Source organism: Saimiri boliviensis, chromosome 4 (genome assembly GCF_048565385.1).
Source record: "Saimiri boliviensis isolate mSaiBol1 chromosome 4, mSaiBol1.pri, whole genome shotgun sequence".
Classification (NCBI taxonomy): Eukaryota; Metazoa; Chordata; class Mammalia; order Primates; family Cebidae; genus Saimiri; species Saimiri boliviensis.
In genome coordinates, this window is record NC_133452.1 from 25,180,008 (window position 1) to 25,197,558 (window position 17,551).

Genomic DNA, 17,551 nt, shown 5'->3' on the forward strand with positions numbered 1-17,551 from the left:
ACGAGGTTTCACCATGTTGGCCGGTATGATCTCGATCTCTTGACCTCGTGATCCGCCCGCCTCGGCCTCCCAAAGTGCTGGAATTACAGGCATAAGCCACTGTATTACTTTTTTAATTTTAGAAAAAGACCAGTTTCCCACTGCAGGCAACCTTCTAACACAGCAAGACCTCAAAATTACAGAATTGCAGGCAGAGCCTCTGATTACTTTAGAAGGGAAAAAAATTCTACCACACCTACATGTACATGCACACGTGTGCACACACAAGAGCACACACACACAGAAAGCCTACATTTAATGGTAGGGTATTGTTGTTTTAAAGACAATGTTAGAATTTGTTATTTTAATGAGTAAGTTTGCTAATGTTCCTTGGCGATTCAGCTTAAGGCCAGAATGTCCTGACTCTTATATAATAAAGCTTGAATATAGGAATTAAACTGGGTTAAGCAAAGGACAGAGTTCTTTTCCCCTCAGGGAAAGAACACACAAACAATAAATTATACCTGAATCATGCACTTTCAATTATTCTAGATTTGCTTTTCTAAAATCAAATATGCATTCTGTTGAAGAAAGGGGATTAGAACTCTAATAATTGCCCCTAGATAACTTAATGTTTACATTGGTATAAAAATGAAGTGCAATTTGAACAATAAAATCTGCATCTGCAATTTTATCCACTCTTAAGAGTATCTGACTAGAGTAAATCCATAGTATTACAAACGTTATATACATTGTAGGTGCATTATAGGTAATTGTTGACTGAATGATAAGCTCACATTCTTGAAAGGGAAGTTGCATATAAGTGACTTCAGCTTCTACAAAACTTCAAAAATAATATTAAAACTTGATTTAAGACATCAGATGGAAAGATTCAACTTTATCCATTTATTTTGTTATTTATTTATTTATTTACTTTTTTTCTTTTTTAAGAGATGGAGTCTCACTCTGTTGCCCAGGTTGGAGTGCAGTGGTGTGATCTCTGCTCATTGCAACTTTTGCCTCCCCGGTAGTCTCCCAAACAAATGATATTATAGGCAACTGCCACCATGCCTGAGTAAGTTTTATATTTTTAGTAGAGACAAGGTTTCACCATGTTGGCCAGGCTGATCTCGAACTCCGGGCCTCAAGTGATCCACTTACCTCGGCTTCCCAAAGTGCTAAGATTACAGGCATGAGCCATGGTGCCTGGCCTATCTATTTATTTTAAAACAGCCCTTAAAACACTATATGTTTTTAAAGTAGCACTTTGTTTTAACATTTGAGGGAATTAAACATGTACCTACATGAGAAAAATAATATGATTGTGCTGTTTACCAGACTGATACTGTACTTGCAAAGACGAGAAAATAACCCTTGTCAAATTTGTCAGGTTAATCTAGATAGTAAATGAAAGCTAGTTTTTTTGGGTTATACTAGTTGGTAAATAACAGGTATTACTACAGTTTTATTTAGCTAAAACTGATCATGTAGCCTAGATAGTTTTCAACAAAATAAAAATGATCAAAACTATCAGAAAAAACTCTCAACAATTACAGGAAAGCTATCGCCACCTTTGAGTGTTTACTTTGTGCCAGGCCCCAGGTCCCAAATGTTAAACCATTGAACTACGTATTTATTATTGATGTTGCTGAAAACATCAGTGTTCTGAATCACTGGTTAAAACACCCAATAAAATATACACATTTAATTAAGGATCAAAGATACACTGATGTTTCATAATAGCAGCTTCTGGGGCATTTACTCTACAGAAGGAAACAATGGCAATCTGTGAATCGCTCATTTCCATGTGAAAGAGAGTGGTTTCGAGGGGTCTTTGCTATGGGGCTTCCTGCCTGCTCATCACTGGGGATCTGCTACATTTTTCCAGCAGCATCAACATCACTAGCTAGTTTGCTTTTCTGCTTTGTTTCTGGCTTGTACAATGTTTGCCATGTTTTGGAGCCCAACAATGCCAGGTTTCGTTTTGTGTTTTTTAAATCTGATCTATAATTGCTAGGTGTTTGAACATGTGAGATGCTTTAAAGCATTGCTTTATAGTACCATTCTGGGGCAATCTCAGAGCCATCACCTAACATTTAAATGTAAAGTATTCCTTCTGTCATTATTAAGATACATCACTGAGGTACAGAGGCTATATCTTATTGCTCTCGTATAGAAGCATCAACTTTAACATTCAGCATTTCGGTAAATAGTGTAGGCAGGTGGGTGGATGGATAAATGGATGGATGGGGGAATGAAATGACTGACATCACTATCATCAAAGAGTAACTATGAAAAAAGGTGTCATTAAATCATTTATGTACATATAAAGGACTAGATTATATAAAGATAGTTAGGAATCAGAAGACCCAGAATATATGAGTTCCTATAAATCAACCCCTAAATAAAGTGATTGCATGCATAAATCTAAGATACTAGTCTCTGATCAGAGTTGTCTGTGACGCTCCACACAGACTTGATCCAGTAAAGTCATGAAAATACATGTAAGATAATACATATTAATTTTATTCCTATTTTATTTTATTTTGAGATGAAGTTTCACTCTTGTTGCCCAGGCTGGAGTGCAATGGCATGATCTTGGCTCACTGCAACCTCCACCTCCAGGGTTCAAGTCATTCTCCTGCCTCAGCCTCCCAAGTGGCTGAGATTACAGGCAGGCGCCACCACACCTGGCTAATTTTGTATTTTCAGTACAGATACGGGTTTCACCATGTTGGTCAGGCTGGTCTTGAACTCCTGACCTCAGGTGATCCACCAACCTCGGCCTCCCAAAGTGCTGGGATTACAGGAATGAGCCACTGCACCCGGCCTAATTTTATTCCTTTATTTATAAATTATGGCAGCATGGAAATACTGACAGTCTTTAAAGGTAATCAGACTCATGCTTAAACATTTATAATTTGCTTATTAATCTGTGGTAAATTCAGTAAAGGCACTAAGTACAGGGATGGCTTATGGGCTTGGCCTTTCCATGATATGCTATTTTATTAACAACAAGGGTTCTTTTCTAGTCTTTGCAAGTATCAGTCTGGTAAACAGCACAATCATATCTTCTAGTCTCTTCTAGACTCATATTTTATCCTTTATAAATTCTCAAAAACACTATTGTTTCAATTATTACATTCAATTTATTTAGTAGTCTAAGGTATCTTTTCAGCCACCAACAGGCCCAAATGATAAATGTAAGTTATGGTATTAAAACTTATCATGCCCTAAATTAATGAATTTAAAAGGAAAAATACAAAATGCAGACCTGGAACAACTAAAATTAAAAATAAATTAGATACAAGTCCTAGTTTAAAGAACAGTGTCACCAGCTATTGTTTATTGAGCACTTACCAGATGTGTTATGCTAAATGGTTTATATACACCTATGGGCAAAAACCAAAGATTGAAGAGATTTGACAATGTCCTAAAGCCTAGAGCACAGAGCTAGTGAGTAGAGGAACTGAAATTGGGTCTGTCTAGCCTATGTGCTAGCTGTACAACATAAGGTGCCTTGGAATATAAGATAATAGCTCACCATCCAAACGAGAACAGCAAAAAACTAGTTTTCAATCAACTTGCATAAGTAAACTTCTAGGGATATAGGTAGTTAAGATGTATACTTGTTTCATCTGAATTGTTCACATGACTGTTCGACATCAGATCTTAGTATCACTGGATGCACATAACAGCTTTCTAGCATGCCATAATTCTACATTCGACTAAGGTATTGAGAGGTGCTTTTTTTTTCCTTCTTACTTGTAAATGATGATGTCACAGGCAATTTTAACATAATACTTAAGTGCTTGTTTGGGTAATATTAGCACATATGGTTTTCTAGATGCATCTTGTGGTTGTATGCTTGTCTCATCCACAATGAAAAGACGTATGATAACTGCTTTTTAAATAGATCTTTAAAAGACTTGTATACAGTGGCATTCAAAACTTGCATTTATGAGATATCTTTTGGAATAATTAAATCAGTGTTAGTTTCTTTGTCTCTTCACAAAATTCCATCTGATATTCTTTAGAAATCTTAAATTAGCATTGAGAGTTAATGTCAAATTAATTAGTATTGTGTTGTCTGTAATAAAGTAATTCAAACTGTTACCTGTAAGATCAGAGAATGAATTAGAAATCAAATACAAGGTCCCCTTCTTTCTATGGGAAATTTTAGGGAATAAAGAAACCTTGGCTAATATTAGTATCAAGCCATCTGAGGGTTGATTTTGATTGATTCTAATTTTGTACTTTTGAGCTGGAAGACAAGAGTTCTTTGTAGCTAAAAAGATTTTTAAACTATTACAAAAAGGAAAAGATCTAAAAAGTAAGAGATCAGAAAAAATATTAACAGAATTTATAATAATAGACAAGACTAAATGAAAAGAGAAGCAACTTTATTTTAGTAAGCTAACCATATCTGAAAAAATTGGTTTTAAAACGTACTTTCATGTTCTGTTTAAAGCTACATCATAATATTATAATTGAAAAGAGTTCTATAATCCCTCAAAGAACGAGATTAGAAATAAATGGGTACATGAACTGAAAGCTTGCCTGAATTATAACAAACTGCTATGGATTGAATGTCCCCTCCAAAATTCAAGATGAAATTTGTGCTGATATTAAGAGGCAGGGCCTTTAAGCGGTAATTAGGTCATGAGGGTTTGATCTTTGTAAATGGACTAATGTCATTATCACAGTGGGAGTGGGTGAGTTATAGGGGCAGTGGGTTACGGATAAAAGGATAAGTTCAGCTTCCATCTCCTCTGTGTCACAAACACTCTCTTGGCTTTGTGCTTTCCACCATGGGGTGACACAGCAGGATGACCCTCATCAGATGCCGGCTCCTTGATCTGAACTTCCCCACCTCTGGAACTGTGAGCCCAACCTCCAGAATTGTGAGCCAAATCAATCTCTGTTCCTTACAAATGACTCAGTGCCTGGCATTCTGTTATAGTATCAAAAGACAGACTAAAAGACCACGGGAGCAAAGTTGGGGGTTACAGAAGTGGATGATCGGGCAAAGGCAACCACAGATTGGGGATAACAACATGCAGTTTCACAGCTTAGCCATAACCTTTTGGGAAATGATTTCTCAAAACACAGAGAACAGGAACTGCAAGTTTAAGGATAAACACAGGATCTCCCTTGAATGTAAATTCCATGTAGATAGGGTCTATGTTTTTTTTCTATATCAGGACCTCTCTGGTGTCTTAGAAACTGCCAGGCAATCCTAGAAGAACTCAGAGAGGATGAAGGCATGGAGAGTCAGAGACCTGAGGAGTCAGAGCCGCTAGAGAAGAAAGGAAAATATGAGGGTCCAAAAGCAAACTCTCTAAATACTTTATCTAAAAAATGGAGCTCTCTTTATTATTGATTCAGTTTTGGGATGGAAAATACAGAAGGCTTCTTGGTTTATACATGGTCTTGTAAGAGAATCAGTACTTACGGCACTATTGCAATTATAAATATTGAAGCAATCACAGAATTACCTCTGGACTACAAATTTACAAAACTCTTTTCAAGCAATTCAAAAACAGCTGGCTACTGTCCAAACCCTCCACTGGTCTTATCAAGTGACGAGACACTGATAACCAAATAAATTACTGAAAAATGAAGACCCATAAATGCAGTTCAAAAAAAGTTAATTTTCATAAAATACTCTAAAAGGTTTTAAGAAACAAATTTTTAATGAAAATTGACCAAGAAGTTGATATCTGTCCATAGTTCTCCTTTCTACAAGTCAACTTGATGTTTAACAACTTTTATTATATTAAAGCCTAAATATCCTAGAATTTAAAAGAACCTTATTCGTATTTTCTATACCAATAGTTTTGAGATTAGAATTCACCTGGGGACACACAGACACACACACACACACACACACACACACACACACACACACACACACCCCTAGTCCAGCAATTTTCAAAGAGTGGTCCATAGACTAACAGCATAATATTACCTGAGAACTTGATAATGCACATTTCCTGGTCCCACCCAAAATCTGCTGAATCAGAAGCTCTGAGAGTGGGGTCTACCAATCTGTGTTTTAACAAGCCCATCAGGTGATTCTGATTTAACCTATAGTTTGAGACCATATCCTCCAGAGAATGGCTTAATTCAGGTGTCCCCAAACTTTTTATACAGGGGCCAGTTCACTGTTCCTCAGACCATTGGAGGGCCACCACATACTGTGCTCCTCTCACTGACCACCAATGAAAGAGTTGCCCCGTCCTGAAGTGCGGCGGGGGGCAGGATAAATGGCCTCAGTGGGCTGCATGCGGCCCGTGGGCCGTAGTTTGGGGATGCCTGGCTTAATTGGTCTGGGTAAATATAACTTAGCATTGATATCTTTTATATGCCCTATAAAAGTGTAGCCATAATTGAAAACAACTACTCTATACCAATTCTTTCAATTAATAGTCAAGAACACTGAATGTAGCGAGATTAAGTGACTTTTCCAAGCTATTAGGTTTTATGCCATTCCTGTGTTCTCCAAAATAAGAAAATAAAGATACATGATTTCTTCTCTAATCATATAAGCAAGTATGGAACAGAGATGGTCAAGAAGTCAACTATATTAACTTCCATTGTTACCCATTAGGGTTTTTCTCTTTAATAAAGTTAAAGCCTATTTAATTTACTTATTTCATCAACTTTAAGCCTTAGATTCTCAAATGGGGACAAAATCTGGTTTTGGGAGTGAAAAAAATCTTAGCTAGAGATTGTGGCCTTCCAAAATCATCCTACTCAACAAAATCTTTTAGTATTAATTTCTCTCATTAGGAAGAAATTTATAGTTAAAGCTAGTTAATTGAATTTGAATTTAATTTTGTAATTGTGAAGGAGGGTAAGAATAAAAAGGTTGAAAAAAATGCTTTAAGGGGTTTTACAGGTATACTACAATCCAGGATTGCTGCGTCCTACGTGCGTCCTACAGTCCTATTAGTAGCTATTTGTTGCAAGATACTTGGAGCTAAATAATGTTTATAGTATAGGTTCCTGGCTACTCTTTATGCTGTAATTTCATCTTGTCTATCACAGGCAACACTGTTTTTCACACTCTATCGTTATTTTACCTGGATTGTAGTGGAGAATTTAGCACATTGATGCATGCAATGGAAAAAAAAAAGAATTTTGTTAAAATTTGTGAATGTTCAGATAAATCCAATTCATTCTATATACTGTGGAATAAATATCTCTGGGTAGCTTAAAAAATTACTAAAAATTTTCCCTAAAGTCAGTAGCTTAGTCTGATATTTACCAATAAGTATATGGTGATATACTTCATTTCCAGAATGTCATCGAAATATTACAATGAGAATACATAATCAAGTTTAGGACTAAATGAAAGATGCTATCTCATGTATGCTTTAAATAAGGAACTTATTTCTTTTTAAAATAAAGTTATTTTTCCTTAAAAAAAAAATAAACTGCCAGGCACACGGCAAGTAAATGAAAGTAGTTTTGAGAGGGAAGGAGAGATGAAAACTCAGAGTTTTTTAAACTACCCTGTGCCTCTCACGTTCCTCTATTGTAAACAAGGGGACTGGACTAACGTAATTTCTTAGGCTCTTTTCAGTCCAGTAATTGATAATTCTAAATTATGCATGCATATACATTAAATAAAGACTTTTCCTGATTGATAGAATATGACAGCAGATGTAAAGGACATTTTCAAAGGCTTAAAAAAAAAAAAAAAAAGAAAGCTGCCCTGAAATATAGAGCAATCTCTTACATACCCGTAAGATATTTTGATTTTAAGAAAAGACTCAGGATAAGTTAGAAACTTATGTTTATGTTAGAACACTGGCCAAAAACTATTAAATAAACTCCCAGGAAGGGAATTCCTGAATGCAAGGCTAAGGTTAAACTATGCTTAGGCTATTCAATAATTATAACCAATGATGTTCAGTAAGATAAATAATGACAGGTAGGTATCACATTTCTTTAAATATTCCTCTAAATCTACAAATGCATAATCATTAGCCCTAATTGTAAATAATGTAGATTTATATTAGCATGAATTACTGTTAATTATAATTATATATTTTTATATAATATTTGCAGTAATATAATTTTAAAACATTACTCTTGGCATTTGAGAAAGAAGGTTGCTTTTGACAGAATATACATAATTGAATATAATTATATACTGCCCTCCAGCACTTTACTTTTCCTAAATTACTTTCATTTCCACTATTTCTTTTGCTTCTCAGAACAATTCTGTGTAGAGACAGAACTACTTGGCACAATTTCAATGTCTATGTGTTACCAAAATTTACAGTTTGAAATCCTAACCCCCATAGTGATGGTATTGAGAGGTGGGTCTTAGGGAGGTGATGAGGGCACAAGGAAGAGCTGTCATCAGTGGGATCAGTACCAAATAAAAGACCACCTTCCTCTATGGGAGGCCACAGTGAGAAGACATCCATGAACCCGACAGTGGACCCTTAGCAGACACCAAATCTACTAATGCACTGTTCTTGAACTTCTCTGCCTTCAGAACTATGAGCAGTAATTTTCTGTTGTTTATAAGCCACCCAGTTTATCTTATTTTGTTGATGTAGCCCAAAGGAACTAAGACACTACTTATTTCCATACACTGAAGTTGGGGTAAGTCAAATGACTTTTTCAGGGTCACTGAGGTCATCAGGGACAGAGCTAGCCCCTACATAAAAATATTTGCATTCCAACTCAGTGCCTACTACCAGTATCTCACTCACACCTCTAACCCAAACTCTCACTCATATAAGAAGCCAACAACCCTCCTTACCTGCCTCCAGTGCACCCTAAAACTAATGGCCACACACAATTCACAGTAAATTGTCTACATTACAGATCTGTGTCTCACATTAAAAAACTCATTATTAACACTGGACTTTCAAATTTTACTCACAAAGCAATAGCAAATGTCACAACCTATAAAGAAAATATAGAAAATTCATGTTCAAAGCTTTTATTTCTTTCCTTGAGTTTTCCTTTTCTGTAGGCATAATGTCAAACGTGATGACAATTAATGTACTTATTAACATATGATGGCTACCCAGGAAGGAATCACGGAATCCTCCAGCTCTGCAACTTCAGCAATGACTTACAAAGAACGCTTACTCCAAATCCAGCACATCTTTCTGTATTGTATCATGTTCTATAGGAAGGAGAAAACTGGAGGATTTTTTCTATGAACTCTGTGAATCAATTCGTTCAAATAATCTACACCAAGTACTAATTTAGCAGAAAGCTAGCACTATACACTAAAATATTAGCTCTGGAGAATATGTTAATGTTCATTTCTTTATTGTCTATTTTCAGAAGGCAGCTAAAGAAAAAGATGGGGTGAAAAAGGTAGCTTTATATCCTTTCATAAACTAAGCCAGGACAGTGACATAACAGAGCAAAGAAGAGGAAACAGACACAAGTAAACACAAACACAAAAACATGAGGATATATCCCCAGTGCTTAGAATGGTGCTGGGACAAAAAGTCATTCAGTATGTAGGTTTTCAATGGTTGATGAATATATTTGGAGTCAGACGGACCTAAGACCAACCATTCCACTTGTGCAGTGGATCCCATCCTGTCACTGTTTGAGCTGGTATCCTCCCTCCTGCCTCACCGATTCTTCCCACTTTATAGAATCATTTATATCAGCATAGAACATGCTGAATAACAAAATATTAATATATTACTTCATAATTCACTACTCAGCAATAAGTTATGAAACCATTACTTGACCCTAAGTTCTTTCTTCAGCCGTTGTCTGATTTTTGTTACCTTTGTTTTTTTTAACCATTTTTAAGTCCTTAAAATGGTTTTCTGTACTTTTGTTCAAATTCTTTCTCGAATCTATTCCAATTGTGCTTCCAACTCCATCATGCCGCTGAAATAACTCTTGTCCAAGGTCAACAAGATTATCTTGAGATGATTAATTTTTTGTCCTCCTCTCATTCAACCTCTCAGTAGTATCTGAGCCTCGTGATCATGCCCTCCTTCCTAACACAATTTCCTCCTTTGGTGTCCTGGACTCTGTTCTCTCTCGGTTTTTCTAGATTTCTAGCTCTTCCTTCACCTTCCCAAACTCTGAAGTTGTGATTTCTCAGTGATAATTTCTTAGAATTTTTTTTTTCCCTAGCTACAATCTCTCCCTATATGTGATCTCATCCAATCCCAGGGCTGATATACAGGCTAACAATTTTGATCTCCAATCCTGATCTTTCTTTTAACTTCAGATGCATATATCCAACTGCTTAAACATCTATAAACTTCACATGTCAAATATCAAGCTCTTATATTTCCTTCCCAGACCACTACTCCAGCAGTTTCCCTATCTTTCTAAATGGTACTTCCATTTTCCATTTGCTTTGTCCAAAAATCACTGACTTCTGATATCTTCGACTCTTCCTCTCACATTCTACACATCCAATCCATCTGCAAATTTTGTTGCTTCTTTCCAAGTGTATTCAGAAACCAGTTACTCTTCATCATCTCTCCTGCTATACCCTTTTCCAAGTCACTGCCACTTGGATTACAGGAACAGTGCTGAACTCCTCTATATTCTACTCTTCATAACTTAACTGAAATTGCTACGTAATATTATATCACAGCACTATAGACACACCTACATCTTCCATGGCTTCCTATCTCATTGACTAAAAGCCAAAGTCTTGAACAAAGAATATTTAAGGACCTGCATGATCCGAATCCCCTTCTCCCACCCACCACCCCAACTTCATCTCCTACCTACTGTATTTTACTAAGCTATTTCATCCATATTGGTCTCCAAGCTATTCTTCAAATATACCCCAAACATTGCAGGCTCTGTGGCCTTTGTGCTTTCTGCCTCATTTCCCTAAATTCCTGCTTCCAGCGGGGGCTGCTAAGTGCTTACTATATCACTCCAGGTCTCTGTTTAAAACAATCACCCGATTTATGACACTTTTCTGACCTTCTCCATATAAAATAGCTCCTCAGCCTATAATCCCCCATCTTCCTCTACCTTCTTGACCTTGCTTTGTTTTTGTTATTACCATGAGACATATATATTTATTGCTTATTTGTCTAGTGTCCGTCTCTCATAATCGGGTAAGACCATGGTTTTGTTCATTATTGATCCACCAGTGACCAGAATATGCTGGATCGTATTAGGAACTCAATAAATACTTGCTGAATAAATGAACCAATTGCATTGCCATCATTATCAGTATTATCTTCATTACTTAAAGGCTTACATCTAAAGGACTGAAGCCGAGCAACTGCATGCAGTGCGCTAAGATAGAGCAAAACACAACCTAAATCTAGGTTACCTTGCTGGGAGGGGCCAAAACACAGACAGGACTGACTGGAGAGGCCGATGAGTACTTTATGTGCTAAGGCCAGAACAGGAAAATCATTTCATACCTCAAGATTTGGATTTCAGTAAAAGCTATTAGCATATGGCCATAAGCAGCTTGTATTCCTTATGAAGCACATTTATTAGAAGAGCTTCGTGTTATTCTATTTCATCTCTAATACTGTAACTCACAAAAAGGGAATATTGTTTGAGTAATTAATAGAAGTACAAGTTAGAAAAAGTCAGGAGAGAATGTGATTTTCTTAATTGGTCATTTTAAATCTTCTATTACTATTATCTTGTGTATCATACACCAACAGTGTTTTCCTTTTTCTTATCTTGGAGTTATTTCTCTGTCATATTCCTGCTTCAAGTAGAAAGAAAAAATATGCCCAAATGGCAATTTTAATAATCTAGTCACAAGGGTTCAAAATCAAATAAATAAATTTCAGGGTCTTATCACTGTTTATTAAAGCAAGTTATTACATAGATGACATGTTCCTTTAGGAGATGTGTGGATTCGTGTTTGTCATTTTTAAAATGAAAATAGAATCATAATGTCACATTAAAATGACCAGATTTAGAATGAGAACTTTCATTACATGTGAATAGTAAAAAAAATACAATAAAACGAGATGATAGGTAATATACAAGAAAATGGGCATGAAGGGATATAAATAAAAGTGAACAAGGCACAAATTTAATCATAGAAGGATCTAAGAATTAATGTGTCAGTTGATGACATTTCAGCATATCTTTTTGCTAATCAGAGTAAAAGTATAGATGTGCATAGGAACAGAAATTTGAGCAGCATAAAAATGTAATTCAAAGAAAGGACTTTGTTCAGAAAAGTAAAACACATAAAATGATCTTAAATAGTGTGGTCTTCATCTGCATTACTTGTTTTATTTCCTACAAGTCCTTATTTTTCACTTTTATTAAACATAAACAAGATAGTTTGTAATTCCTTATGATTTGATGACTTGAATTTAAGATTAAGTTAATTTGTTTAAAAATTTTCTTAGGTGAGGTGGCTCATGCCTGTAATCCCAGCACTTTGGGATGTCAAGGAATGCAGATCACTCAAGTTAAGGCATTTGAGACTAGCCTGGCCAACATGGTGAAACTCTGCCTCTACTAAAACTACAAATTTAGGTCAAGTGTGGTGGCTCACACCTGTAATCCCAGCACTTTGGGAGGCCAAGGCAAGCAGATCATGAGGTCAGGAATTTAAGAACAGCCTGACCAGCATGGTGAAACCCCATTTCTAGCAAAAATACAAAAATTAGCCAGGCATGGTGGCACCTGCCTGTAATCCCAGCTACTCAGGAGGCTGAGGAAGGAGAATCGTTTGAACCTGGGAGGCAGAGGTTGCAGTAAGCCAAGATTATGCCACTGTACTCCAACCTGGGTGACAGAGGGAGACTCTGTCTTAAAAAAAAAAAAAAAAAAAAAAAAAGAAAAAAAAATTTAAAATTAGCTGGGCCCACATGGGAGGTGCCTGTAGTCCCAGCTATTCAGGAGGCTGAGGCAGGAGAATCGTGGGAGGTGGAGGTTGCAGCAAACTGAGATTGTGCCATTGCACTCCAGCCTGGGCAACAAGAGCAAAACTTGGTCTCAAAAAAAAAAAAAAAAAAAAAAAAAAAAACCCTCAATATATTAAGATTCTAAAATCTATTAGAAATTAAGAGAAACTTCATAATAAGCTAAAAGCAGTATTATACTGTAGATATTGGCACTGTTTGAAAAAAAATTTAGTTAATATGAAGATAAAACTGAATACAAATGGAAACAATGAATGCACTTTAAATGTCTAAATACTAACAATTAAAAGCAGACATGGGGGTGCAGAATCCTGTGAAAATTGGTTCAACTCTGATACTTACCTAGAATTTTATTTCAAGTATGTACCTCACTAGAATTTGAAAAAAGCAACAAAGAAGCTACTCACTATAGGTTATCCACTTACCTTACAATGGTCATACTGGAGCTGTAAGGCTGGAACATCTCCTCCAATAGGCATTTGTTTCTTAAGCTCTTCATCTTTCATATTCAGCCATTTGATCAGTTCTTCTAAAGACATCAGCAACCTGTTCCACTTCTCAGCACTGGCCTCCAAATGGGCCCTGTGGAGAGATAATAATAATCACAGTTAGAAATTCAAATTACATTCACAAAATTATCTATCTTCCTTTAGCATAATAATCATAGCTGACCAAGTAATGTTCACTTCCACAAGGCAGACTCCTTGTAAACACACACACACACACACACACACACACATACATATGTCCATTTCCTGTAAGAAATAGATATTTTGAATAAGCTATAATATTCAAAGGATTTATTGGTAATAAGTATCAAAATTTAAAACACAGACCTATACACCATGAAGGCTTTCAAGACAGATATCCATGATAGAATGTAAAATTACAAACCACGTTTTGATAGTTTATGTATAGTATATATGCCCATCCAAATATATTGTTCTCATTTTATCTATATACATAAAGAGAAAGAGCAGGAAAGAACCATTAGGAGCACAGTAAGTACCTAATTTTTATCTATTTTTACACTGTTTAAGGATTTATAACAGGGTCATATTACTTTTTTTTCAAAAAATATACCAAATAATTTTTTTTAGAAATGGAAATTACCAATGTCTTACTTTCTCTTGTAACAAAAAATTCCTTCTCTTGTAACCAAAAAGTAGAACATTAGCAATGACTCAAACAGTTGGAAAATAACGAGGCATTGCTTGGACAGGACACTATTTGGCTTAAGCCTGACCAATGTCTAGAAACAGATACAGCTGGGTAAAAGTCATTGCAGTACTTTATGCTTTCATTTAAAGGTGAGGTCTTTGTTCAATAATAATTTCTGCATTTAACACAGAAATGCACCTTCAGATTCTTAGATTATAAACTCCATAATCAGGGATATGTTTAGGAAATACATCTTTATGTGGTTAAGGCTCCAATAGGAGCAAAGGTCCTTGAGAATAGGAGTATGAATCAATGCACACATTCTTTTTTTGCTCTCGGTAGGGCCCTGGTAAAAGCCCACTTATCCAGACTCAAGCCCACTGGTGAGCTGGATTTTAAAATATGGATCAGTCAGAAACAACTCCAATGACTCAAGGAATCGAACTGGACTTTACTCCTCGATTCTCCATCACCCCAGAGAGCAGACTGTGAAAGTGAACTTATGCTTTAACTTGGGAAAATGGAATTACTGTGACTGTCCATGATCTTTGAGGTTTACAGGTGTAACAAGGCACATGTCTACCTTGCTGATTAAAAAAAAAGCTAAGTGTGAAATAGTAAAAAATAATTTTTAAATACAGAAAGGAGTTCAAAGCATTTTGTAATTCTCTATGAAGAGTGTATGATGAGAAAATTTATTTTCTTGTATTTACTGTCAGTTCTATTTATTCCACGGGTGCTAGATTGACCGTACTTTATAAAACTGCACTTTAACAAGGTCCTGATTCTGCTTGAGCTCCAGCTTTTCTGTGTTCATATTGAGCATCAGCATATACTGACAAAGACAGATAAGTGCCTTGTTACATAACAACTTCCAATGAACGATAGTGATGAGAGAAGATGACTCATTAGAGGCAACCCCAGGTACAAGAAGCCTCTGTTGACCACACTTCATATCCTATCATAAAAGGATATAATGTCCAACTCTCAATTGGACATTAGCCTGATGATTCCCACCTCCATAAATCTGCTCCTCTACTCAGGGATATGGGACCAAGCAACCAGGCACAGCCACGACTGTCTTTCAAACCACTCAATAATTTCCTTTTTGGATATTTGATCTACTTGAGCCCCTGTCTCAATGCCAATAGTTCTGCTGTGGTTAATTTCAACAAATATTCCCTCATTGATCACAGTAGGTGGAATTCTCAGCCATAGATATTCAATCATAAGTCTTTGTTAAAAATTCATGTTTTCATGAGAACAACTATAAATCTCTAGTCTCTAGTTTAATTCAGAAAATAATAACTACAGTTTGCCAACCATTATGCTTGGCTAAGAGGAAACAACATTGAAGTTGCATATGCTTTAAAATACCATGAACGAGCATTCACACACAGTCATATACAAAAGGCCAATTACCCTGCAACCTGCTTATATTACTCCATTGTCAGCTAATATAAAACTCTCAAATTCTACGACTTATTTAAAAAAAAGCTATGTATGAAATCATAAAAAATAATTTTTAAATACCAAAAGAAGTTCAAAGCATTCTGTAAATCTCTGGGAACAGTATGATTAAAGAATTTATTTTATTTACTACCAGTTCTATTTATTCCACAGGTGATACAATTGACCTCGTTTTACAAAACTGTAGTTTAACCAGGTCCTGATTCTGCTTGAGCTCCAGCTTTTCTGTGTTCATATTGATTAACGTTAGGCCAAATATGTAATTACCTTTCCCTGATAACTAATTATTTCATTTGTCACAAAGCAGAACTAAATAATTTCAATTATATTAACTGAAAATTCTCTCTGTAGTTATAAGCCATTCTGCAACAAGTAAATTTGACTAAGCTACTGCAATTTCTTTCCAATATTTTTAATTGCAAAAGCCAGCTAGAAATCACAAGTCCTCAATCAAGAAGCACTTGAGTGTCTCCGGGTACAAAACATTTATACATGTTCCCTACCCTTTTATTTCAGATAATTTGATTCTGCATCTTCAATGTCTGTAGTTTAACTCATTAATCAATAACTAAATCACACATTATATTCCTTTGAAATTGAGTTGCTAACACTTATTGTATTGAAATGCATACAAACGTATTTTCCAAAGCAGTCTTTTTATGACTGCACAGAAATAATGAAACTGATCACTGAAACACGGCATTTAGTATATGAAGCACTATCTATTAATTACAAGAATGAAGACAAAACTTTTTAAAAGAGATGCTGAAGTGGCTTTGAAATACAAAAGAAAACATTCGCATATGTGTGCTTTTCTGCATCTTTGATTTTCCATAGCAAAAACCAAGTTGATCAGGCAGAATCTTCGTCTGGAAAATCTGTTCTGGTTATTCTCAAATAGATTATAACTAAGTGTTTAGTGGATTACTACCATATGCCCAAATAAATGCATGCTTCTGTAGTAGCCTTCAGTGCTCTAGTTTCATTTTAATTCTTTCATCTTGAAAGATGAAAGCCTTGTCTTGGGCAACAGGTCGAATGCTTTGTAAGAAGAAACTTTAAATTTGTGTTTGGCTTAGTGGTACTTTCTCAATTATCCTATAAGCATTTTAAAACTTAAATTCCTCTAAGACCATTGATAACCAGTGATCAACCAGATTTTCAAACTCTTCACTTAAAACATTTCTTTATTGAACATATCTGTGGACATCTGTATTTTTAGACAACTGACTTAGTTCTAACATCTCAGCTACTTCAGTTCATGCCTTTATTACTTTGATACATACAAATAGACACTTTTATTGACTGTATTATCAATCTAGGATGATGCCTACTATAGAATCTGTCCTACACAAGTTACCCTTTTTAAACTGAATCATTTTTTACAACTATACATTTTTAATTTTTATTATATATATATATATTTCCCTTGGGTTATTTCTTTTTAAATATATATATAATAATTTTATTTTAGGTTCTGGGGTACATGTGAAGAACATGCAGGATTGTTGCATAGGTATATACATGGCAATGTGGTTTGCTGTCATCCCCATCACCTGTATCTGGCATTTCTCCCCATGTTATCCCTCCCCAACTCCCTACCCACCAGTGTCCCTCCTCTAGTCCCCCCACCGACCACAGACCTCAGTGTGTGACGCTTCCCTCCCTGTGTCCATGTGTTCTCATAGTTCAACACCTGCCTATGAGCCAGAACAGTGTTTGATTTTCTGTTCTTGTGTCAGTTTGCTGAGAATGATGGTTTCCAGGTTCATCCATGTCCCTACAAAGGACATGAACTCATCGTTTATTATGGCTGCATAGTATTCCATGGTGTATATATGCCACATTTTCCCTGTCCAGTCTATCATCAATGGGCATTTGGGTTGGTTCCAGGTCTTTGCTATTGTAAACAGTGCTGCAATGAACATTCGTGTGCATGTGTCCTTATAATAGAATGATTTATAATCCTTTGGACATATACCCAGTAATGGGATTGCTGGGTCAAATGGAATTTCTATTTCTAGTTCCTTGAGGAATTGCCACACTGTCTTCCACAACGG

At 35.8% G+C, this 17,551-nt stretch overlaps 1 protein-coding gene across 15 annotated transcripts in view; it reads right to left on the reverse strand.

The window, feature by feature from the left end:
- The window catches only part of UTRN (utrophin), a 589,012-nt gene that overhangs the window by 140,739 nt on the left and 430,722 nt on the right, over window positions 1-17,551 (reverse strand). For all 15 annotated transcript variants that reach the window (XM_074397323.1, XM_074397322.1, XM_074397326.1 and 12 more), the window contains one exon: window positions 13,286-13,442. In XM_074397323.1, coding sequence (XP_074253424.1) covers window positions 13,286-13,442 — 157 coding nt within the window. The remainder of the gene's footprint in view (window positions 1-13,285; window positions 13,443-17,551) is intronic.